Source organism: Salmo trutta, chromosome 27 (genome assembly GCF_901001165.1).
Source record: "Salmo trutta chromosome 27, fSalTru1.1, whole genome shotgun sequence".
NCBI lineage: Eukaryota > Metazoa > Chordata > Actinopteri > Salmoniformes > Salmonidae > Salmo > Salmo trutta.
The window spans coordinates 1387902-1412431 of NC_042983.1; the positions used below are offsets into that span (position 1 = coordinate 1387902).

Sequence of the window (24530 nt, forward strand, 5' to 3'; positions counted from 1 at the left end):
AGTTCCTGCAAGAGGAAGGCATTGATGCTATGGACTGGCCCGCCCGTTTCCCAGACCTGAATCCAATTGAGCACATCTGGGACATCATGTCTCGCTCCATCCACCAACGCCACGTTGCACCACAGACTGTCCAGGAGTTGGCGGATGCTTTAGTCCAGGTCTGGGAGGAGATCCCTCAGGAGACCATCCGCCACCTCATCAGGAGCATGCCCAGGCGTTGTAGGGAGGTCATACAAGCACGTGGAGGCCACATACACTACTGAGCCTCATTTTGACTTGTTTTAAGGACATTACATCAAAGTTGGATCAGCCTGTAGTGTGGTTTTCCACTTTAATTTTGAGTGTGACTCCAAATCCAGACCTCCATGGGTTGATAAATTGGATTTCCATTCATTATTTTTGTGTGATTTTGTTGTCAGCACATTCAACTATGTAAAGAAAAAAGTATTTAATAAGAATATTTCATTCATTCAGATCTAGGATGTGTTATTTTAGTGTTCCCTTTATTTTTTTTGAGCAGTGTATATATATATATATATATATATGTATATTTAATCATAATGCAATGCGGAGTTTCTGGATACAACCCTTAACTGTGGTATCTTGGCCATATACCACAAACTCCCAAGGTGCCTTATTGCTATTATAAAATGGTTATCAACATAGAGCAGTAAAAATACATGTTTTGTTATACCCATGGTATACGGTCTAATATACCACAGCTTCCGGCGACAGTTCCCAGTCCAGAGCTTCCGGTGACAGTTAAGTCCAGAGCTTCCGGTGACGTTTCACAGTCCGGAACCTCCAACGACGGTCCACAGTCCGGAACCTCCTGAGACGGTCCACAGTCCGGAATCTCCTGAGACGGCCCACAGTCCGGAACCTCTTGAGACGGCCTACAGTCCGGAACCTCTTGAGACGGCCTACAGTCCGGAACCTCTTGAGACGGCCTACAGTCCGGAACCTTCTGGATATGGCCTACAGTCCGGAACCTCTTGAAATGGCCCACAGTCCGGAACCCCCTGAGACGGCCCACAGCCCGGAGCCTCCTGAGAAGGCCCACGGTTCGGAACCTCCTGAAAAGGCCCACGGTTCAGAACCTCCTGAGAAGGCCCACGGTCCGGAACCTCCTGAGAAGGCCCGCGGTCCGGAGCCTCCTGAGAAGGTCCGCGGTCCGGAGCCTCCAGCGACGGTCAGTGGCCCAGAGCTTCCACCGATGCTGGCGGGTTCGCAGGATGAGAGGGTTCTTTGTCCTGCACCAGAGCCACCTCCTATGATGGCGGGTTCGCAGGATGAGAGGGTTCTTCATCCCGCACCAGAACCGCCTCCGATGCGGGAGGATCCGCGGGATGAGAAGGTTCTTCGTCCTGCACCAAAGCCGCCACCAATACTAGACACCCCCCAACCCTCCCTTTTGGTTTCAGGTTTTGCGGCCGGAGTCCGCACCTTTGGGGGGTGGTACTGTCACGTCCTGACCACAGAGAGCTTGTATTTTGATATGGTAGAGTAGGTCAGGGCGTGACTGGGGGGTTTTGTCTAGTTTATTTATTTCTATGTTGTGTTCTAGGTTCCTTTTTCTAGGTTGGGGTTTTTGTATGATTCCCAATTAGAGGCAGCCGGTCATCGTTGTCTCTAATTGGGGATCATATTTAAGTTGTTGTTTTTCCCACTAGTGTTTGTGGGAGATTATTTTGAGTTAGTGTATGTTGCACCTCTTCGTCACGGTTTGTTGTTTTGTTTATGGTTTATTGTATGTTTTGCATAGTTTCACATTAAAATTTAAATATGTAGAACGATACCCACGCTGCGCTTTGGTCCGTTCCTATACACACTCGTGACATATATTCTGTCTTGTGTGTGGCCAAATTAATCATGTCCCTGCTTACACATATCTGGGCATTTGGATAGACGATAAGCTGTCTTTTAAGAATCATATTGATGAGTTAAAGGCCAGGTGCAGTCAGAATTATGTGTTTTCTGTGTTTTTTTATCATATTGTACACCAGCTGATGAAATTAACACTGTAAAAGTGTGACAAAACATGGTCAGTGTTATTTCCTGAAACGCTATATATACAAAAGTATGTGAACACCCCTTCAAATGAGTGGATTTGGCAATTTCAACCACACACGTTGCTGGCAGGTGTATAAAATCGAGCACACAACCATGCATAGACAAACATTGGCAGTAGAATGGCCTTACTGAAGAGCTCAGTGACTTTCAACGTGGCACTGTCATAGGATGCCACCTTTCCAACAAGTCAGTTTGTCAAATTTCTGCCCTGCTAGAGCTGCCCCGGTAAACTGTAAGTGAAGTGGAAATGTCTAGGAGCAACAACGGCTCAGCCGTGAAGTGGTAGGCCACACAAGCTCACAGAACAGGACCGAGTGCTGAAAATCGTCTGTCCTCGGTTGCAACACTCACTTCCAAGTTCCAAACTGCCTCTGGAAGCAATGTCAGCACAAGAACTGTTCATTGGGAGCTTCATTAAATGGGTTTCCATAGCCGAGTACCCGCAAACAAGCCTAAGATCACCATGCACAATGCCAAGCGTCGGCCGGAGTGGTGTAAAACTCGTTGCCATTGGACTCTGGAGCAGTGGAAACACGTTCCCTGGAGTGCTGAACCACGCTTCACCATGTGGCAGTCCGATGGACAAAACTGGGTTCGCGGAAGCCAGGCGAACGCTACCTGCCCCATTGCATAGTGCCAACTGTAACGTTTGATAGAGGAGGAATAATGGTCTGGGGCTGTTTTTCATGGTTCGGGCTAGGCCCTTTAGTTCCAGTGAAGGGAAATCTTCACGCTACAGCATATAATGACATTCTAGATGACTCTGTGCTTCCAACTTTGTGGCAATAGTTTGGGGAAGGCCTTCTTGTTGTAGCATGACAATGTCCCTGTGCACAAAGCGATGTCCATACAGAAATTGTTTTTTCGAGATCAGTGTGGAAGAACTTGACTGGCCTGCACAGAGCCTTGACCTCAACCCCATCGAACACCTTTGGGATGAATTGAAACTCCGACTGCAAGCCAGGCCTAATTGCCCAACATCAGTGCCCGACCTCACTAATGCTCTTGTGGCTGAATGGAAGCAAGTCTCTGCAGCAATGTTCCAACATCTCATGGAAAGCCTTCCCAGAAGAGTGGAGGCTGTTATAGCAACAAAAGGGGGACCAACTCCATATTAATGCCATTGATTTTGGAATGAGATGTTCGACGAGCAAGTGTCCACATACTTTTGGTTATGTAGTGTAGTTGCTGGTTGAAAATACAATCTACACAGGACCTTCTAATTAGCAGGTTTGCATGGGCGGGAGTTTTTCTGTTTTTCATGGTGACATGACCATGTGGTAAATTTGCTAATAGACCAATAACAAAGAGAGTGACAAACCTCTCTGCCAATAACAGCTCAGTTTCAGTTTTCCCCTCCTAACTCAGACCATTCCCAGACAGTCCTAACAAAATTATTGCTTGAGAAGTCGTTTTTTGCAAAAAAAAGCAATCTTTGCCCATTTTAATGGAAATGTATGTATCAAAATGAAAAGAAACCAATAAATACATTTACTCAATGAAATTGTATCTTTCAAATTATCTTTCTCAAAACGTCTGTATGTTGACCCATCTGTACTGTACATTTTTTGTTCCTAAAACATTTTGGTGACCCTACTGCAGTTCCCCCGCGACCCCACTAGGTGTCGGGACCCCGACCTTGAATACCACTGTGTTAGGATGTGTTTGCTGTACTGTAACAGAGTGACCATGGCCAAAGTCCAGCTACAGTCTTAATGACAGATACGGATACACATCAACATCTTGTCAGCGATCAAAGCAGGGCAAGCAGAGGAGTGTATGGTAAAATTGGGACTGGGAGGGTAGTTGTTTTAATGCAGTCATACTGGCCCTTTAGCATTAACTTAGCATTAACGTAGGCTAACAATGATATTTCAATAAGGATATTGGTGACTAGAAGTCTGTCCTGGAGGCAGTGACAAAGTCATGTATGGCTCTAACATTCCATGGACATTAACTTTGGCCTGTAATATTGATTCTCTCTCTCTCTCTCTCTCTCTCTCTCTCTCTCTCTCTCTAGGTAAGTCCCACCTGGCTATTGTTCAGAAGGTGAATGACGAGGGGGAGGGGGATCCGTTCTACGAGGTGCTGGGATTGGTCACCCTGGAAGACGTCATTGAGGAGATCATCAAATCAGAGATCTTGGATGAGTCTGACCTCTACAGTGAGTCTATAAAATGTAACACACTCATAACACATTTATTACATCTTCGCTTTTATGTCATATGAGCCTGTAACACATTTATTACTTGCACTGAAATAATAGATACAAGCTATACCCTTTTCACACTACTGAGCCAAACAAAGCTGAGCTGTACTTTGCTCACCTGCTTATGCATCCACCATGCTGGAAGGGACAATGTGAATTGTCACCACAGTATGGTTCAGTAAGGTTCAGGATGGATACTGTGAAAAGGGTATTAGAAAAGGCTGTTATTGGTTTTATATAAGACATAAAGATGTATCTCTGATTCTGACCTGTCCTTTATGTTGTCTCTCTCCCTCCCAGCTGACAACAGCAGAAACAGGAAAAAGGTGGCACCCAATAAGAAGAAGAGGAACTTCTCTGCCTTCAAACAGAGCGAGAGCGAATCCAAAGTCAAGATCTCCCCTCAACTGCTATTGGCCGCTCACCGCTTCCTGACTACAGGTTAGAACATGTGACCCTGCCCACCAACCAAAATAATGACATGTTGGGGCAATCAACCTCCCAACCACACGATACAAAGCAAAACACTCACATGCACTATAGAATCACCATATAGTATGTGATTCTCAGTTGGTAAGATACAGTTACAACTCAAGGTCATGGTTTCAATTCCTGCAGGTATTAAACATTCATTGTAAAAATGAAACATTCTCAAACCTGTTTGAATGTAATTACATAAATGATTCCCTTGTAGTAATCTATGTAACACAAAGTGTTGCCAGCACCACTAGTCATGTGGTCTGTTGTAGCATGCTGTCAGCTAGAGCGAGAATGCCGTTGTAGTTACCTCTTTCTCTAAAATAACAGACAGAGCAGTGTTACAGCATGCCTGTCTGTGTCTGTCTCTACAAGTCTCGTTGTCTTTTCTTTTTGTCACTACTGGGATTGTTTCAGTGTCTATATCAGTCTATCTCACCACTCTCTGATGCTGTCATTCTCCTGTTTCCTCTCTTTCTGTCGCTTCTTTCTCTCTGTCTTTATGTCTCTGTGATGTTGCTGACATCATGTCATCACCACTAAAGACAAGCAGCATATTGTTGGACTACTTTATCATTGGATCATTTCAATTCAATATATAGCTGTGATAAACCACAGCCTTATATATGTCTGTGTCTATAATATATGTCTAATATACTGCATGTCTCTCTCCCATCCAGAGGTTAATCAGCCCATACCAGATCTCATATATGCATAAAGTACCTTACATATTGTATGTACAATATATTTATCTTCCTGCCTCATCCAGAGGTGACGTTGTTCAGCCTGTCCCAGATCTCAGACAAGGTTCTATTGAGGATTCTAAGACACCCAGACGTGATCCAGGAGATCAAGTTTAATGACAGTGACAAATGCTGTCCTCAACACTATGTCTACCAGAGAGGGAAGGCAGTTGACTACTTCATACTCATATTGCAGGTAAGGCCTCTCAATGGTCGATTGTTCGTTCTGTCTGTCTTTTTCTCTCTCAACTCTTTTATAACCTCTACAAACAAGTTTAACAAACAACTAACAGGTTAATTCTGTGCACCAACCGAATCACATGCTACATCAAATTCCCACATGAAAGGTTCCTCTTTTGTTAGTTCACTAGTCATTGCTTACTCTATTCATACTGGACTATATAGGCCTGAGCAACACGCTCTAACATCCCTGCTACATGTAACAAATGGCAGCTCCCCGTCCTGTCTTGACGGGGGTCATAAAAGGGTCCACAAAGCATTTTTAATCCCAACCCTTATTCAACAATGAACTGGGTTGATGGAGGGAAGCTTTTTGTGTAACAACACTAACGCAGAGGGAGCCTATACATTTTGGGGCGGCAGGTAGCCTTGTAGTTAGTGTGTTGGGCCAGTAACTGAACGGTTGCTAGATCAAATCCCTGAGCTGACAAGGTAAAAATCTGTCCTTCTGCCCCCTGAACATTGCAGTTTACCTATTGTTCCTAGGCCGTCATTGTAAATTTGAATTTGCCAAGTTAAATGAAGGTTAAATAAAATGATAAAAATAATCAATCAACCACACAGCCAGATTAACCATCCTATTTAAGCCTGTATATTCATCTCCGTGCAGATAAAGCAGAGGAGAAGAGACGAGGAGGCCACTTTAGACTATTGAGATGCTGGGCAGGGCAGGGCAGGGGGTATAGTCAGGGGGTAGCATTAGTGCAGCTGGTACTGCAGCAGGAGGTTAGAGGCTGCAAGGGATGGAGCGGAAGGTACTGGGGGCTCCTGGAGAGGGCATGGTGTGTGGTGAACAGTGGGCGAGAGAGGGGAGGGTAGAGCGAGAGAGTGTAAGTGCAGAGGAAGGAAGGGATGGGGGGAGAAAGAGAAAGACATATTTGGGTCCAGAGGGGCCTGGCCTTCCGTAATTGATCCCTCTTACGTAAGGGGAAAGAGAGGTGGAAAAGGGGGGGAGGAGAAGACACCATGCGTACCATGCTGTCAGTTATCTGTGTATCAAAACACAAAAAATGTGTTTTATTTACGTTTTAACTTTATTTTATCAGGGAGTCCTACTGAGACCAAGGTCTCTTTTATGGATGAGCCCTGAATTACATAAATTACAGAAAATACACACGTAATATATATATAAAAAATATATACACTACCAGTCAAAGGTTTGGACACCTACTCATTCAAGGGTTTTTCTTTATTTGGACTATTTTCTACATTGTAGAAGAATAGCGAAGACATCAACACTATGAAATAACACATATGGAATCATGCAGTAACCAAAAAAGTGTTAAACAAATCAAAACATATTTTAGATTTTACATTCTTAAAAGTAGCCACCCTTTGCCTTGATGACAGCCTTGCACACTCTTGGCATTCTCTCAACCAGCTTCATGAGGTAGTCACCTGGAATGCATTTCAATTAACAGGTGTGCCTTGTTAAAAGTTAATTTGTGGAATTTCTTTCCTTCTTAATGTGCTTGAGCCAATCAGTTGTGTTGTGACAAGGTATGTGTCACCTGTATTTTGGAAGTTTCTCCCATTCTTCTCTGCAGATCCTCTCAAGCTCTGTCAGGTTGGATGGGGACTGTCGCTGCACAGCTACTTTCAGGTCCAGCATTGAAGGTTCAAACTTCGTCCATTTAAGAATGTGTTCTTGGGGACCTTCAACGCTACATAAATTTTTTGGTACCTTTCCCCAGATCTGTACCTCGACACAATCCTGTCTCAGAGCTCTGTGGACAATTCCTTCGACCTCATGGCTTGGTTTTTACTCTTACATGCACTGTTAACTGTGGGACCTTATATAGACAGGTGTGTGTCTTTCCAAATCATGTCCAATCAATTGAATTTACCACATGTAGACTCCAATCAAGTTGTAGAGACATCTCAAGGATGATCAATGTAAACAAGATGCACCTGAGCTCAATTTCGAGTCTCATAGCAAAGGGTCTGAATACTAATGTTTTTTTATTTTTAATAAATGTGCAAAAATGTCTAAAAAACCTGTTTTCACTTTGTCATTATGGGGGATTGTGTGTAGATTGATGAGGAAAAAAGGTAATTTAATCAATTTTAGAATAAGGTTGTAACATAACAAAATGTGGAGAAAGTAAGGGGTCTGAATACTTTCCGAGTGCACTGTATATAAATACAAAATGGAAGCAGAAAGAAAAACACGGTCATCAGTAAAAAAGGTCCTCAATTAGCTTTCTGAACTTCCCTACAGGCACCAAAACATCAAATTTAAGAACATTTTCAAGATTGTTCCACAAATAAGGTGCAAGAAAACTAAAATCGGATTTACCTAACTCACTAGAGACCTAAGGAATATCCAGAGTTAGCCATCCCTGAGACTGGGTGTGATAACTCGTATGTATAAAGTTTAGTTATGATGTTGGGTATAGTGGGTATTTTTGTAAATAAATGAAAACATAGCAATGTATCAACAGCAAAAATGGATCAAGCATGTCAGCTCCAGTGGATTTTTTTAAACATAAATCTTAAGCAAGCACATCACATAAATCTCATCTAGCACATCACAGATAGTAAATTGTTGAAATGAAAACAAAGATTCACTTGAAGTTGATGGGTTAACCATCGAGTCAGCTACAGGCTGGCAGAGGGAAGAGCAGTTGATTGACTGACTACGGTCAATGAAACCACTGTTTCTCTCAAATAAAAAGCATGCCGAGATAAAATTATGATGAAAAGCATCCCTTTTCCCATTCTCCTCACTTCTGATGCCAGAGTCAGACAGAACTTGCTTAGGCAGGGAAGAAGAGGAATTTCTATGCTTTCATGCATTCCAAATTTAGAAAGATCACCAGCAGTTAGAGATAGAGTTTAGAGAGTCCTGATTTCTCATCTGAATGAGCTCCGATAGCTCTGATGAAAACCAAGGGTTAGATGTATTTTTAACTCTGAATTTATAAAAGGGGCGTGTTTTTCTGCCAGAGGAATAAATATGGAGGATACATTATCTAGTGCCAACTCAGGGTCAGGAATACGGGAGACAGTGGCTAAATCAGAGTAGAACATGTCATGTAAAAACCCTTGAGGAGAAAACTTTAAAAAATGTATCTTCTTAATTAAATGAAGATTGGTATTTTGCTGTTTCGTATCTCTAATACATACTATGGGACAAACATCACTGAGACCATATGCAAATACTTCACTTGGCCACTTAACTATGTTTCCAAGAGAACCAGAATGTCAGGACACGAGTCCTGGACCCAAATGTCAATTGTGTAGATTTTTTAAATCATACTTCGCACATTTAGGTGCATTAGCCCAAACCTCCTACGAGATTTAAAGTCAGAGGGGGTATTCAGCTCATTCCCATATGCGCTAACCGGCATAGGGTCAGCTGCAGCTATTTGGTGAGTGAGCTGAGACTTTGCCAAGGTCACTGGCCAACCACACAAGAGCAGAGCAGACTGAGTATTTGACAGACCTCCCTCAAGTTGCTGGATGCAGGGACTGGGGCGGGAACTGGGAGAGCAGTGTTGGCAGAGCTCAGTCCACCCAGATGAAGCTTCTGCCAAAGGAGTGGAACTGCTGCAGGGGACTGCCAATGCTCCATTCTGGTGGATGGGGAGCGTCGCTGCACAGCTAATTTCAGGTCTCTCCAAAGATGTTCGATCGGGTTAAAGTCCGGCCTCTGGCTGAGCACTCAAGGACATTCAGAGACTTGTCCCGAAGCCACTCTTGTGTTATATTGGCTATGTGCTTAAGGTCATTGTCCTGTTGGAAGGTGAACCTTCGCCCCAGTCTGAGGATGCGCTCTGGAGCAGGTTTTCAGCAAGGATCTCTCTGTACTTTGCTCCGTTCATTTTCCCTCAATCCCGACTAGTCTCCCAATCCCTGCCGCTGAAAAACATTCCCACAGCATGATGCTGTCACCACCATGCTTCACCGGAGGGATGGTGCCAGGTTTTCTCCAGAGGTGACGCATTCAAGCCAGAGTTCAATCTTGGTTTCATCAGACCAGAGAATCTTGTTTCTCATGGTCTGAGTGTTACATCTGCTCTTGCCACACCCTCTACTGTTTCCCTAACCTGCCTCCACTCCCCCAGTGCTCTCTCCCTCTTCCTCTCTGTGTGTGTGTGGGTGGGGGGGGGGGGGGGGGGGGGGCAGGTGTGCTGGAGGCAGAGCAGATCCCCACCAGCTGCAACCTGTTCCATAATCAAGACCTTTACAAATACTCAGCACTGCCACTTCCACACTGCCAGATCGTAACCTCTGCTCAGTCCGTCTGCATTATTTAGCCATTTGTTCCGGCTTAGATCCTGTTTTTGTGTTATGCCTGTTTTCCCTTGCCTGACGATGTTTTCCTCTCCGCTACAGTTCTGCCCGCTCTGACTTTGGCCACTGTCTCCAGTCCCAGTCCTGCTACTCTGTCTTGAACCCCCCCACTCCACTGTGTTCTTGTATTCCTCTCCGGACCTGCCTTACCCAGTCCCAAATCCCCTCGCTCAGCCTCAGCCTCTGCACCTGGCTTCCTGCAACCCCCCTTCCCCCGCAACCAGCACTGAGTCCCTCTCCTCTGCCCGTGAGCCATTTGTTCCGACCCCCGAGCGTTATGATTGCAACCTCGGAGCTTGCAAAGCCTTTTTGGTACAATGTTCACTAGTATACGAGCAACAGCCCTACGCTTATGCTAGCGAATGGGCCAAGATTTCCTTCCTGATTGGCAGCCTCCGTGGAGCAACGCTTTCCTGGGCCACTGCAGTATGGGAGAGACAGTCCCCCACTCCTACTCCAGCTTCACAGAGGAGATGAGGAGAGTCTTCGACCACCCTGTCTGGTGTAGGGAAGCCGCTAAACGACTCCTGTCCCTCCGTCAAGGCTCCCATAGTGTCGCTGAGATCGCAATCGAGTTTCGCACCCTCACCACTGAGAGTGGCTGGAATGAGGAGGCCCTTCAGGGAGCATTTCAGCAAGCTCTCACTAAGACCATCAAGGATGAGTTGGTGTCCAGGGAAGAGCCGGATGGACTCAAGGAGCTCATCTCCCTCACCATACGCATCAACAACCGTCTTTGTGAGTGTCTCCATGAGAGGGCAGGTAGGGTTGCATGCCCCATCACTACATCTGCTTCTTTGCTTGGTCCTCCTCCGACTGCCTCCCTCCTAAGTCTCTTCCAGAACCTGAACCCTTGCAGCTCGGCCGGGCCCGTCTCTCACCTGAGGAGAGGCAGCAGCGAATCAGCATTAGGAGCTGCCTTTACTGTGGCCAGGTTGGTCACTTCATCTCCACTTTTTCCCTGCGACCAGCAAAGGGAGGTGGCTCAGCAGTTGTGGGGGATACCTGGTGGACTTGGAAGGATACGGGCCTGAGGAGCGCTGCTGGGTTCCCCACCATCATATTCTGGACCCCTCCCAGATAAGCCTGGTCGGGTGCCAGGTGGTGTCTGTAGAGGGAGGGGTACTGTTACATCTGCTCCTGCCACGCCCTCTACTTCTCATTCTGTGTCTCCCTAACCTGCCGCCACTCCTCCAGTGCTCTCTCCCTCTTCCTCTATGTGTGTGTGCGTGTGTGTGTGTGGGGGGGGACAGGTGTGCTGGAGGCAGAGCAGATCCCCACCAGCTGCAACCTGTTCCATAATCAAGACCTTTACAAATACTCAGCTCTGCCACTTCCACGCTGCCAGATCGTAACCTCTGCTCAGTCAGTCTGCGTTTTTAGTCATTTGTTCCTGCTTAGATCTTGTTTTCGTGCTATGCCTGTTTTCCCTTTCCTGATGCTGTTTTCCTCTCTGCTACAGTTCTGCCCGCTCTGACTTTGGCCCATGTCTCCAGTCCCACGTTTCGTCAGTCCTGCTACTCTGTCCTGGACCCCCCCACTCCACTGCGTCCTTGTATTCCTCTCCGGACCTGCTTACCTAGTCCCAACTCCCCTCGCTCCAGCCTTAGCCTCTGCACCTGGCTTCCCGCAATCCGCCCGAGCTTCCCCTGGCCTGCACCCCATCTTCCCCCTGTGTTTCAATAAATACCTTGGTTATCTCATCCCAGTCTCCTCGTCTGAGTCTGCTCTTGGGTTCACCTGTTCCGCTCCGCGTGACACAGAGTCCTTTAGGTGCCCTTTGGCAAACTCCAAGCGGGCTGTCATGTGCCTTTGACTGAGGATTGGCTTCCATCTGGTCTCTCCAAAAATAAAGGCCTGATTAGTGGAGTGCTGCAGAGAAGGTTGTCATTCTGGAAGGTTCTCCCATCTCCACAGAGGAACTCTGGACATCTGTCAGAGTGATCATTGGGTTTTTGGTCGCCTTCCTGACCAAGGCCCTTTTCCCCTGATTGCTCAGTTTGTCTGGGCGGCCAGCTCTAGGAAGAATCTTGGTGGTTCCAAACTTCTTCCATTTAAGAATGATGGAGGCCACTGTGTTCTTGGGGACATTCACTGCTGCAGAAATGTGTTGGTACCTTTCTCCAGATCTGTGCCTCAACACAATCCTGTCTCGGTAGACAATTCCTTCAACTTCGTGGCTTGGTCTTTGCTCTGAAATGCACTGTCAACTGTGGGACCTTAAATTGGCAGGTGGGTGCCTTTCCAAATCATGTCCAATCAATTGAATTTACCACAGGTGGACTCCAATCAAGTTGTAGAAACATCTCAAGGATGATCAATGGAAGCAGGATGCACCTCAAATTCGAGTCTCATAGCAAAGAGTCTGAATACTTGTAAATGTAAATAAGTATTTCTGTTTTACATTTTTTTACAAATTAGCAAAAAAATATCAAACATGTTATCGCTTTGTCATTATGGGGTACTGTGTGTTTATTGAGAATTTTTTTTAAATCCATTTTAGAATAAGGCTGTAACGTAACAAAATGTGGAAAGAAGGTGTATGAATTCTTTCCGAATACACTGTAAGTAAGTAGGAGAATATAACACAATAGATCTGGTAAAAGATAATACAAAGAAAAAACAATTTATAAAACTTTTGAAACGCAAGAGAAAGGCCCTAATGTAGTATTCCAGCCCAGGTACAAATTAGATTTTGGCCACTAGATGGCAACAGTGTATGTGCAACGTTTTAGACTGATCCAATGAACCATTGCATTTCTGTTCAAATTTTTGTATCAAGACTGCCCAAATGTGCCTAATTTGTTTATTAATAACTTTTCATGTTCAAAATTGTGCACTCTCCTCAAACAATAGCATGGTATTCTTTCACTGTAATAGCTACTGTAAATTGGACAGTGCAGTTAGATTAACAAGAACATAAGCTTTCTGCCAATATCAGATGTCCTATGTCCTGGGAAATGTTGTTGTTACTTACAACCTCATGTTAATCGCATAACCTACATTAGCTCAACCGTCCCGTTTCCACCGATTCCGAAGAAGTTTTAACGGTTCAGCAGTCTTATGGCCCATGATAGGTCCTTAGTAATGTGGACACCAAGGAATTTGAAGAAGCTGTTAAGCTGTTGAGGTTTTTTCCCCTCAGACTTGGCGCTCCAGTACCGTTTGCCATACGGTAGCAGAAAGAACATCTTGGACTTGGGTGGCCGGAGTCTTTGACAATTTTTAGGGCCTTCCTCTGTCCTGGATGGCAGGAAGCTTGGCCCCAGTGATGTACTGGGCCATACGCACTACCCTCTGTAGCACATTGAGGATGGATGCCGAGCAGTTGCCATACCAAACTGTGATGCAACCAGTCAGAATGCTCTTGATAATGCATCTTTAGATTTTTTTGAGGCTCTGAGGTCCCGTGACAAATCTTTTCAGCCTCCTGAAAAGGCGTTGTCGTGCCCTCTTCATGACTGCCTTGGTGTGTTTGGACCATGATAGGTCCTTAGTGATGTGGACACCAATTTGAAGCTCTTGACCCGCTTCATTACAGCCCCATCGTTGTGAATGCGGCGTGCTCTGCCCTCTTTTTTCTGTAGTCTACGATCTGCTCCTTTGTCTTGCTCACGTTGAGGGAGAGGTTGTTGTCTTGGCACCACACTGCCAGGTCTCTGACCACCTCCCTACATGCTGTCCATCGTCCTCGGTGATCGGGCCTACCACCGTCTGTCATTGGCAAACTTAATGATAGTGTTGGAGTTGTGCTTGGCCACATAGTCGTGGGTGAACAGGGAGTACAGGAGGGGACTAAGCACGCACCCATGAGGGACCCCTTTGTTGAGGGTCAGCGTGTGGAATGTGTTCTTGCCTATCCCCACCACTTTGGCCTGTCCTGGGATGGGAGTAAGGAAGTTACTAGCCTGGGAGGGCGGTTGTGGGGGGAATGAGGAGGAGGGTGCTGTGGAGGGCAGTGTGGCTGCAGATGCTCCAAACTCTCAGCATATGAGGGCTGATGATGTGAATGATACATGGTGTGGGCTGCATCATGTGGTGCACTACCCTCGACAGTGTTTTGATAGACCCTAGGGTAATGGTCGGTGCTGTGTAGAGCTGGGCTGAGTTGAGGTGGGCCTGATCTGGTAGAACTGTGCTGTGATGGGCCAGGTCTGGTCTGGTTGAGCTGTGCTGTGATGGGCCGTGTCTGGTAGAGCTCTGCTGTGATGGGCCGGGTCTGGTTGAGCTGTGCTGTGATGGGCCGGGTCTGGTAGAGCTGTGCTAAGGCGAAAAATACCAACCCCCCTCTAACCCCCCAGCCAGCCTCTGCCCCACTTTGTGTACACACACTAGAAACACACACCCAACCCCCCACCCCATAGTTCTTCACATAAGTCACTTATGGCATTAGGGTCCCCAAATAGTCATTATCCAGGGCCAGTAATCCAGTTATCGTTAAGCAACTTGTTCGCCTCCCCACCCCTCACTTATGATGATGGTATACACCCAGTGGGGGACATAGGAGACCCCACAGGTGGAATAATCCATAGAGCTATGTTTAGGGGTGGGAGAGCAACACTGTCAACATGCAAAGCCATGTTGCCAACAATAGAATGTTAGGAGATGGAATGGGAATTTCCACTCATTGTTTATTGTTGCTCTTGCAAATAATGTTATTCTCCTACAGGGGGATTGGACTGCCTGTAAAAGAAAGAGAGGAACAGAGAGGAGATGGAAAGAGGAGATATTTGGTTAATTTTGTGTAATCATATGTTTGTACACATCATGAGGTGCCTATAGTAACTGTGTTTGTAGTACTATGACCTGTGTGGTCACGAATTAATGAATTGGTTGTTCTCGGAAATGTACAGTGTGTGTGTGTATGTGTGTGTGGGCTGCATTTGTTTATGAAAGAGCATAGGCATGGGAGCCCCAATCTTCATTCAACCGCTACTGTGTGTGTGTGTGTGTGTGTGTGTGTGTGTGTGTGTGTGTGTGTGTGTGTGTGTGTGTGTGTGTGTGTGTGTGTGTGTGTGTGTGTGTGCGTGGGTGCGTGCGTGCGTGCGTGCGTGCGTGCACCTATCCTGGTACTAACCATTACGTATGTCTATAAACATTTCTGGTTGTTTGTTTTTCTGTCTGTGTTGCATCAGTTTCCTGAATATTGTCATCATCACACAAAAATGTGTTCCTTGGTGTGACTGAGGGAGGGGAGAGGGGGATGAGGGAGAGAGGGGAGAATGATTATTGGTGGGATGGGAGAATGATTATGGGTGGGATGGGTTGTTTGTGTATGTGTAGACTATGTTTGCTAGTCTCACAAAAGCTTACTGAAGCTTACTCAAGCTTACTCACAATGGTACATTTTGGATCCAAATGAAGTAATAAAGTGTGTGTGTGCTTTCGTCTGTGCCTCCCTGCCTGCGTGTGTGTGTTGTTATTGATGATCTCTCTGCATGGTTTCTCAGCAGTGTGTGTGTGTGTCAGACCGTGCCGCAGGCTGCGGTCACACACACACTCAGGACCCCCCAGAGGTGAATCTGACATTGATGTTGACTCAAAATGGCTACTTAATGTTTCCCAGGAAATGTATGACTACATAATGTTTCCCAGGAAATGTATTTTTGCTAGGTCTGAGGTGCCTGTGTGGCAATTGAAAACTGATTGGAGAGGGGAGAGCAAAACACACACGCACACGCATGCTCCTGACCCCCCAGTGAAAAGGTCATAACTGGCTGGCGGAGAGCTCTGACCCCTACAAGGGCTTAGCACACACACACCTCAGAAACCCTCTCCAATCAGGGGTGGCAGTCAGCCTAGCAGGTTACAGCGTTGGGCCAGTAACCAAAAGGTTGCTAATTTGAATCCCTGAGCCGACAATATGAAAAAGCTGAGCACTATCTCACAAATAATAAAGGAATCATGGTCTCAAGATCTCAATCTCCTGGTTTCTGTTCACATTGCTTGAAAACAGGAAGCATCAAATGCAAGAGACATAGGGGTCAGTTAGGGGCAACCAGGTTATGTCTTTCTTTTGATGATTCAGTCTGAACTTTGAACTTTGGACACCCTGACCTACTATATATGTCTCATAATGTAATGGACTATGCTTTATTGTGTTGCACTGCAAACCAGACCTGGGTTCAAATACTATTTGAAATCTTTAAATACTTGGAGTACCAGATTGGCAGATTTTGCCGTTTTGGGACTATTCTATCAGTCCAATTAAGCCAAGGTCAATCAAGCACATATATATAAAGTATTGTGAAATTATTTCAAACAGTATTTGAACCCAGGTCTGGTGTAAACTGTACTTTGTGAAATGGCTGTTGAATTGCTGTTGTTTGACAACATGAAAGCAAAGCAGGTGTGAGTGTAGTGAGTGTAGTGGTACGCTCTGGGACCTGCATCTGAGGGGTGGCCAGTTCTCTTCTGGCTGTGCCGGGTGGAGATTATAACAGAACATGGCCAAAATGTTCAAATGTTCATAGAAGACCAGCAGGGTCAAATAATAATAATCACAGTGGTTGTAGAGGGTGCAGCAGGTCAGCACCTCAGGAGTAAATGTCAGTTGGCTTTTCATAGCCGATCATTCAGAGTTAGAGACAGCAGGTGCTGTAGAGAGTCGAAAACAGCAGGTCCGGGACAAGGTAGCACTTCCGATGAACAGGTTAGGGTTCCATAGTCGCAGACAGAACAGTTGAAACTGGAGCAGCAGCATGGCCAGGTGGACTGGGGACAGCAAGGAGTCATCAGGCCAGGTAGTCCTGAGGCATGGTCCTAGGGCTCAGGTCCTCTGAGAGAAGAGAAAGAGAAAGAGAAAGAGAAAGAGAGAGAGAATTAGAGGGAGCATACTTAAAATCACACAGGACACAGGACACCGGATAAGACAGGAGAAATACTCCAGATATAACAGACTGACCCTATGCCTGACGAGTCGCGGTTTTGTCTGACCAGGGGTGATGGTTGGATTCGCGTTTATCGTCGAAGGAATGAGCGTTACACCAAGGCCTGTACTCTGGAGCGGGATCGATTTGGAGGTGGAGGGTCCATCATGGTCTGGGGCGGTGTGTCACAGCGTCATCGGACTGAGCTTGTTGTCATTGCAGGCAATCTGTGCGTCTGCCTTGCTGTTCCAAATAAAATGTAATATTTTTTGCTCATATAATTTAAAAAACAAGTCGCAAGGTGTACGCAAAGGCCAAAAGAAAACAGGTAAACTGGGATATGACTAAAGAGTTAATCAGGGTGATTTTTACATTTTCTTTTCCATGGTAGCAAGTTCTTAACTACTTCTGCTAACTTTCTATTAAAATCCATTGCAGTGAGATAAAAAATTTTTGGGGGGGGGGTATGAATACTGAGTATGTCCACTTCACCACCAGAATATTTTATTGGTAAACTATACGATAATATAAAAGTTGTATTTTTTTTGTGATCCAAAATGTAATATAGTACATTTATCCTAATTTGGTTGTAATCCAGAGATATTAGAACAATTATCTAGATCCTCTATGAGGCTGTGGAGGTATCCAGATTGTGGATTTAAAAGAAAACAACATGTATCATCAGCGTACAATGACACCTTGGTTGTTAAGCCCTGAATTTCTAGCCACTTGATATTATTGTTGGATCTGATTTTAATAGCTAACATTTCGATGGCCATAATAAATAGATATGCTGATAGTGGGGAACCTTGTTTTACTCCTCTTGACAGTTTAATATTTTCACCAAAATATAAATAATTCAAGCATTTATATATAAGGCTCTAAGGTCTTTGCACACCTGGATTGTACAATATTTGCACATTGTACAATCCAAGCTCTGTCAAGTTGGTTGTTGATCATTGCTAGACAGCCAATTTCAAGTCTTGCCATAGATTTCCAAGCCTATTTAAGTCTAAACTATAACTAAGCCACTCAGGAACATTCAATGTCATCTTGGTAAGCAAGTCCAGTGTATAGTTGGCCTTGTGTTTTAGGTTATTGTCCTGCTGAAAGGTGAATTTGTCTCCCAGTGTCAGTTGGAAGCAGGTTTTTCTCTAGAAGTTTGTCTGTGCTTAGCTATATTCCATTTATTTATATCCTAAAAAACTCCCTAGTTCTTGCCAATGACACACATACCCATAACAAAATGCAGCCACCACCATGCTTGAAAATATGAAGAGTGATACTCAGTGATGTCTTGTTGGATTTGCCTCAAACTTAACTTTGTACTCAGGACATAAAGTTAATTTCTTTGCCTTATGTTTTGCAGTTATATTTTAGTACCTTACTGCAAACAGAATGCATGTTTTAGAATATGTGTATTCTGTACAGGCTTCCTTCTTTTCACTCAGTCATTTAGGTTAGTATTGTGGAGTAACTACAATGTTGTTGATCCATCCTCAGTTTTCTCCTATCACAGCCATTAAACTCTGTAACTGTTTTAAAGTCACCATTGGCCTCATGGTGAAGTCCCTGAGCGTTTTCCTTCCTTTCCATCAACTGAGTTAGGAAGGACGCCTGTATCTTTTGTAGTGACTGGGTTTATTGATATACCAACCAAAGTTTCATTAATAACTTCACCATGCTCAAAGGGACATTCGATGTCTGGTTTTTTTTACCCATCTACCAATGGGTGCCCTTCTTTACGAGGCATTGAAAAACCTCCCTGGTATTTTGGTTGAATCTATGTTTGAAATTCACTGCTTGACTGAGGGACCTTACAGATAATGGTAAGTGTGAGGTACTGTACAGAGATGAGGTAGTCATTCAAAAATCAAGTTACACACTATTATTGCATACAGAGTGAGTCCATGCAAGTTATTATGTGACTTGTTTTGGCTTGCCATTGACTCAAGACATGCCACTTAATTTTTTTTTTAATTTGTACAAATTTCTACAAACAATTCCACTTTGACATTATGGAGTACTGTGTGTAGGCCAGTGACACAAAATCTCAATTGAATCCATTTTAAATTCAGGCTGTAACACAACAAAATGTGTAAAAAGTCAAGGGGTGTGAATACTTTCTGAAGGCACTATCTATCTCTCTGTCTGTCTGTCCACCTATCTATATCTCTGTCTGTCTGTCTGTCTGTCTGTCTGTCTGTCTGTCTGTCTGTCTGTCTGTCTGTCTGTCTGTCTGTCTGTCTGTCTGTCTGTCTGTCTGTCTGTCTGTCTGTCTGTCTGTCTGTCTGTCTGTCCGTCCGTCCGTCCGTCCGTCCGTCCGTCCGTCCGTCCGTCCGTCCGTCCGTCCGTCTATATATCTACAGTGCCTTGCAAAAGTATTCTTCCCCCTTGGCATTTTTCCTATTTTGTTGCGTTACAACCTGTAATTTAAATAGATTTTTATTTGGATTTCATGTAATGGACATACATAAAATTGTCCAAATTGGTGAAGTGAAATGAAAAAAATTACTTGTTGAAATAATTCGTTTTTTAAATTTAAACGGAAAATTGGTGTGTGCATATGTATTCACCCCCTTTGCTATGAAGCCCCTAATTAAGATCTGGTGCAACCAATTACCTTCAGAAGTCACATAATTAGTTAAATAAAGTCCACCTGTGTGTAATCTAAGTGTCACATGGTCTTAGTATATATACACCTGTTCTGAAAGGCCCCAGAGTCTGCAACACCACTAAGCAAAGGGCACCGCCAAGCAAGCGGCACCATGAAGACCAAGGAGCTCTCCAAACAGGTCAGGGACAAAGTTGTGGAGAAGTACAGATCAGGGTTGGGTTATAAAAAACATCCCACAGAGCACCATTAAATCCATTATTAAAAAATGGAAAGAATATGGCATCACAACAAACCTGCCAAGAGAGGGCCGCCCACCAAAGAGGGAATTAAAGAGGAAATTAATCAGAGAGGCAACAAAGAGACCAAAGATAACCCTGAAGGAGCTTCAAAGCTCCACAGCGGAGATTGGAGTATCTGTCCATAGGACCACTTTAACCCGTACACTCCACAGAGCTGGGCTTTACGGAAGAGTAGCCATAAAAAAAGTAATTGCTTAAAGTAAAAAATAAGCAAACACGTTTGGTGTTCGCCAAAAGGCATGTGGGAGACTCCCCAAACATATGGAAGAAGGTACTCTGGTCAGATGAGACTAAAATGGAGCTTTTTGGCCAACAAGGAAAACACCAGATCGCTCACGCGCATGTCGATTTTTGTCTACCTACACCAGACGCAATCAGGACACACGCATGTTGAAATATCAAAACGAGCACTGAACCAACTATATTAATTTGGAGACAGGTCGAAAAGCATTAAACATTTATGGCAATTTAGCTAGCTAGCTAGCTGTTACTAGCAAATTCATCCTGGGATACAAACATTGGGTTGTTATTTTACCTGAAATGCACAAAGTCCTCTACTCCAACAATTAATCCACATATAAAAGGGTAAACCGAGTTTGTTTCTAGTAATCTCTCCTCCTTCATGCTTCTTCTTCTTCTTTGGACTTTATATGGCTGTTGGCAGTGGTGGAAAAAGTACCCAATTTTTTTTTTTTACTTGAGTAATAGTAAAGGTACCTTACAAGAAAATGACTAAAGTGAAAGTCACCCAGTAAAATACTACTTGAGTAAAAATCTAAAAGTATTTGGTTTTAGATGTACTTAAGTATCAAAAGTATAAATTATTTAAAATGTCTTACATTAAGCAAACCAGACAACACGATTTCTTGTTTTTGTTTAATTTACAGATAGCCAGAGCCACAGTTCAACACTCAGATAAAATTCACAAACAAAGCATTTGTGTTTAGTGAGTATGCCAGATCAGAAGCAGTAGGGATGACCAGGGATGTTCTCTTGATAAGTGTGTGAATTAGACCATTTTCCTGTCTTGCAAAGCATACAAAATGTAATGAGTACTTTTGGGTGTCAGGGAAAATGTAAGGAGTAGAAAGTACATTATTTTCTTTAGGAATATAGTGGAGTAAAAGTTGTCAAAAATATCAATAGTAGTGTAAAGTACAGATACCCCCAAAAAGGACTTAAGTAGCGGCAGGTAGCCTAGTTGTTAGAGTGTTGGTCCAGTAACTAAAAGGTTGCTAGATCGAATCCCTGCGCTGACAAGGTAAAAATCTGTTGTTCTGCCCCTGAACACAGCAGTTAACCCACTGTTCCTAGGCTGTCATTGTAAATAAGAATGTGTTCTTAACTGACTTGCCTAGTTAAATAAAAAACATTGTACTTAGAAGTATTTTTACTTGTGTACTTTACACCACTAGCAGTTGACAACCAACTTTAATGTGCATTACCACTACCATCTGGTCTGGAGTGTGGACCTCAGTTCATCTTTCAATCACCCATGTGGGTATATGCTCCTAAAAACAAATGAGGAGATGGGAGAGGCAGTGTGGGTGCAGTGATTGAATAACATTCATATGTACATTTATTTTGCGACGCGAGCGGTGTGGTAAAATGTAAGCCATCTCTATTCAAAGGAAGTGAAAACCTAGTCCTCAAGTTCAGTTGTTGAGACCAACATTTACAGTTTTACAATAACCTCAAATACAACTTGTTGGATATTATTCCACCAATCTCTTAGCGCTGGACATGAACAGAGTATACGCGTAATAGAAGCAACACCTTTACATCTCCAACATCTGTCGTCTGGTATGAACTTAAGCTTATATAACCTTTGTGGAGTCCAGTGCCATCTATATTTTATTTTCAACTGGATAAATTAATTTCCCATTTCTTTATACTGTACATGGTATTCAAATTAGACAAGATTTCCACTCCTCATGGGATATATCTCGAGGAAATAACTTTGCCCATTATTCTTTAACCTTATTTAAAGGATCAGACAATTGCTCCTGTAGCAGATTATAAATTATTGGAGCCAGTCCCGTATGGGTTAATGGCTTGGATAGTATTTATTTAATCGGGCTGGCTATGTGTAACGGCCATTGTAGGAAGTGGACCAAAATGCAGCGGGTACGTGAATGCTCATATTTATTTTATTACGAACTCCACACAAAAACAACAAAACAAAACCACGAATGACAGCTAACTGTTCTGCAGGCTAAACATAGCAGTGCACAAATACAACTTCCCACAAAGGGACATGTGAAAACAGGCTACCTAAGTATGACTCTCAATCAGCAACGATGTACAGCTGTTCCTGATTGAGAGCCATTCCAGGCCAACACAAAGAAATACACAACATAGATAGAACCTAGAATACAACACATAGAACATAACCCAAAAACCCCGGAATACTCAAACCAAACACCCCTCTACATAAACACACACCCCGAACCACATAAAACAAATACCCCCCTGCCACGTCCTGACCAAACTACAATAACAAATTACCCCTTTACTGGTCAGAACGTGACACTATGGGACAGGTACAGGGGCTTCCCAATCATTTTGACAAAGAACTTCGTAGCTCGAGGTGTCTCCAATATTGATTCTGTGGCAGCTTATACTTCTCAGTAATTTGGGCAAAATGATTGCTTACAATGCTCATCAAATTGATCCAACAGATAATTGATTCCTACTTGTTGCCACTGTACCCAAAACATTGTTTTACCTCCAATTAGGATATGCTTATTGTGCCACAGAGGGGCGTGAAGCTATTTATAAAGGTCCCAGCGTCCAGCTCTATGTATCTTACCCCACAAGGTTCTGGTGTTTGTAACAGTGGGGTGATCCTTCAGTTGTGGTCTCACTGTGCCAAACATTCCAAGCCAGGCCGAAACTCCCCCACAGGCCTCAGACTCCATCTGGAACCAGCCTGGTTTAGACACTCCCTTCCAACATGGCAACCAAATACTGATATGTTTGACATTGATAGCCCAGTAGTACCACCTGAAGCTAGGGAAACCAAATCCACCTTTTTGGGGGGGACATGGATGTTTTTTTATACCTAAAAGGTGTTGAGAGTTACCCCAAAGAAAATCTAGGACATGCCTGTCAATATCTTTAAAGTAAGAATCCTGGATATACTGTATAGAGGGAGATGAGATAGAAAATAATATATTACAGGTGCCAGCATCATTTTAATAGAATACATTATACCCCATAATGAAAGATATATTTTTGACCTTCTAGCAACATTATTTGTTATTTTTAGAAGTAAGGGTTTCATATTCTCTCCAACAATATCCCTGTGGCTGGGTGTTATTAGAATGCCAAAGTATTTGATACCCTTACGGAACCATCTACATTTCCATCGGTTAATGTTTGGGCGCATGAACCGCTAGCGGGACACCTACGACAACATCCGGTGAAACTGCAGAGCGCGAAATTCAAAATACAAAAGTCGTAATATTAAACATTAATGAAAATACAAGTGTCATACATCATTTAAAAGCTTAACTTCTTGTTAATCCAACCTCGTTGTCAGATTTCAAAAAGGCTTTACAGCGAAAGCATACCATGCGATTATCTGAGGACAGCGCCCCACATCAAAATACTTTTTCAACCAGCACCGGCGTCACAAAATCATAAATAGCGATTAAATAAATCACTTACCTTTGAAGATCTTCCTCTGTTTGCAATCCCAAGGGTCCCAGCTATACAATTAATAGTCATTTTGTTCGATAAAGTCCTTCTTTATATCCCAAAAAGTCAGTTTAGTTGGCGCCAATGATCTCAGTGATCCACTCGTTCAACATGCATACAAACGAATCCAAAAAGTTACCAGTAAAGTTTGTCCAAACAAGTCAAACGATGTTTCTAATTAATCCTCAGGTACTCTAATATCTAAATAAACGATAATATTTAAGACGGAGAATAGTATGTTCAATAGGGAAGATAAGTAACGAAGAGTGCGCACCTCATTCACGTGCCAACAAGACAACTTTTCTAATGAGAGACACCTTGGAAAAACTATGACTACTTGCTCATTTTTCAAAAAACAAGCCTGAAACCCTTTCTAAAGACTGTTGACATCTAGTGGAAGCCATAGTAACTGCAATCTGGGTCCTATATATATCCCATAGGCTAGCATTGAAATGGCCTGTGACCTCAAAAAAAAACTCTGGGTTGATTTTCCTCTGGTTTTTGCCTGCCATATCAGTTCTGTTATACTCACAGACATAATTTTAACAGTTTTAGAAATGTCAGAGTGTTTTCTATCAAATGCTACCAATTATATGAATATACCTGATTCTGGACCTGAGTAACAGGCAGTTTACTTTGGGCACGTCAGTTTTACTAAATTCCGAACAATAACCAGTATGCTAAAGATGTTAAAGAGAGTGGATAAAGATAAAGGAAGAACCTCATATTTATGCCAGTTAATATGATAAACAGATAATAATGTAAATTCGTCAACAGTTTGTAGTAAGCAGGGACAGATATCTCATGTTGAGACAAGAAGAGTAACATACCCGCTATAACTCCATGAATAAGCGGGTGACCTCTCAGTTTCTGGGCCGGGGTTCCAAAACTTGCACAAATAGACCGGAGCTTAAAGGCCATCCCTGTCTTGTGTTTCTATTTAACTGGAAAGGGTTGGATATGAGACCATTCGTTAAAACACAGGCATAAGGAGTGTCATAT

General features: G+C 43.7%; 1 protein-coding gene across 1 annotated transcript in view; it reads left to right on the top strand.

The window, feature by feature from the left end:
• Window positions 1–24530, top strand: part of LOC115164102 (metal transporter CNNM4-like) — a 48677-nt gene that overhangs the window by 16381 nt on the left and 7766 nt on the right. The window contains exons 2-4 of the mRNA XM_029716233.1: window positions 4094–4237; window positions 4583–4723; window positions 5529–5698. Coding sequence (XP_029572093.1) covers window positions 4094–4237; window positions 4583–4723; window positions 5529–5698 — 455 coding nt within the window. The remainder of the gene's footprint in view (window positions 1–4093; window positions 4238–4582; window positions 4724–5528; window positions 5699–24530) is intronic.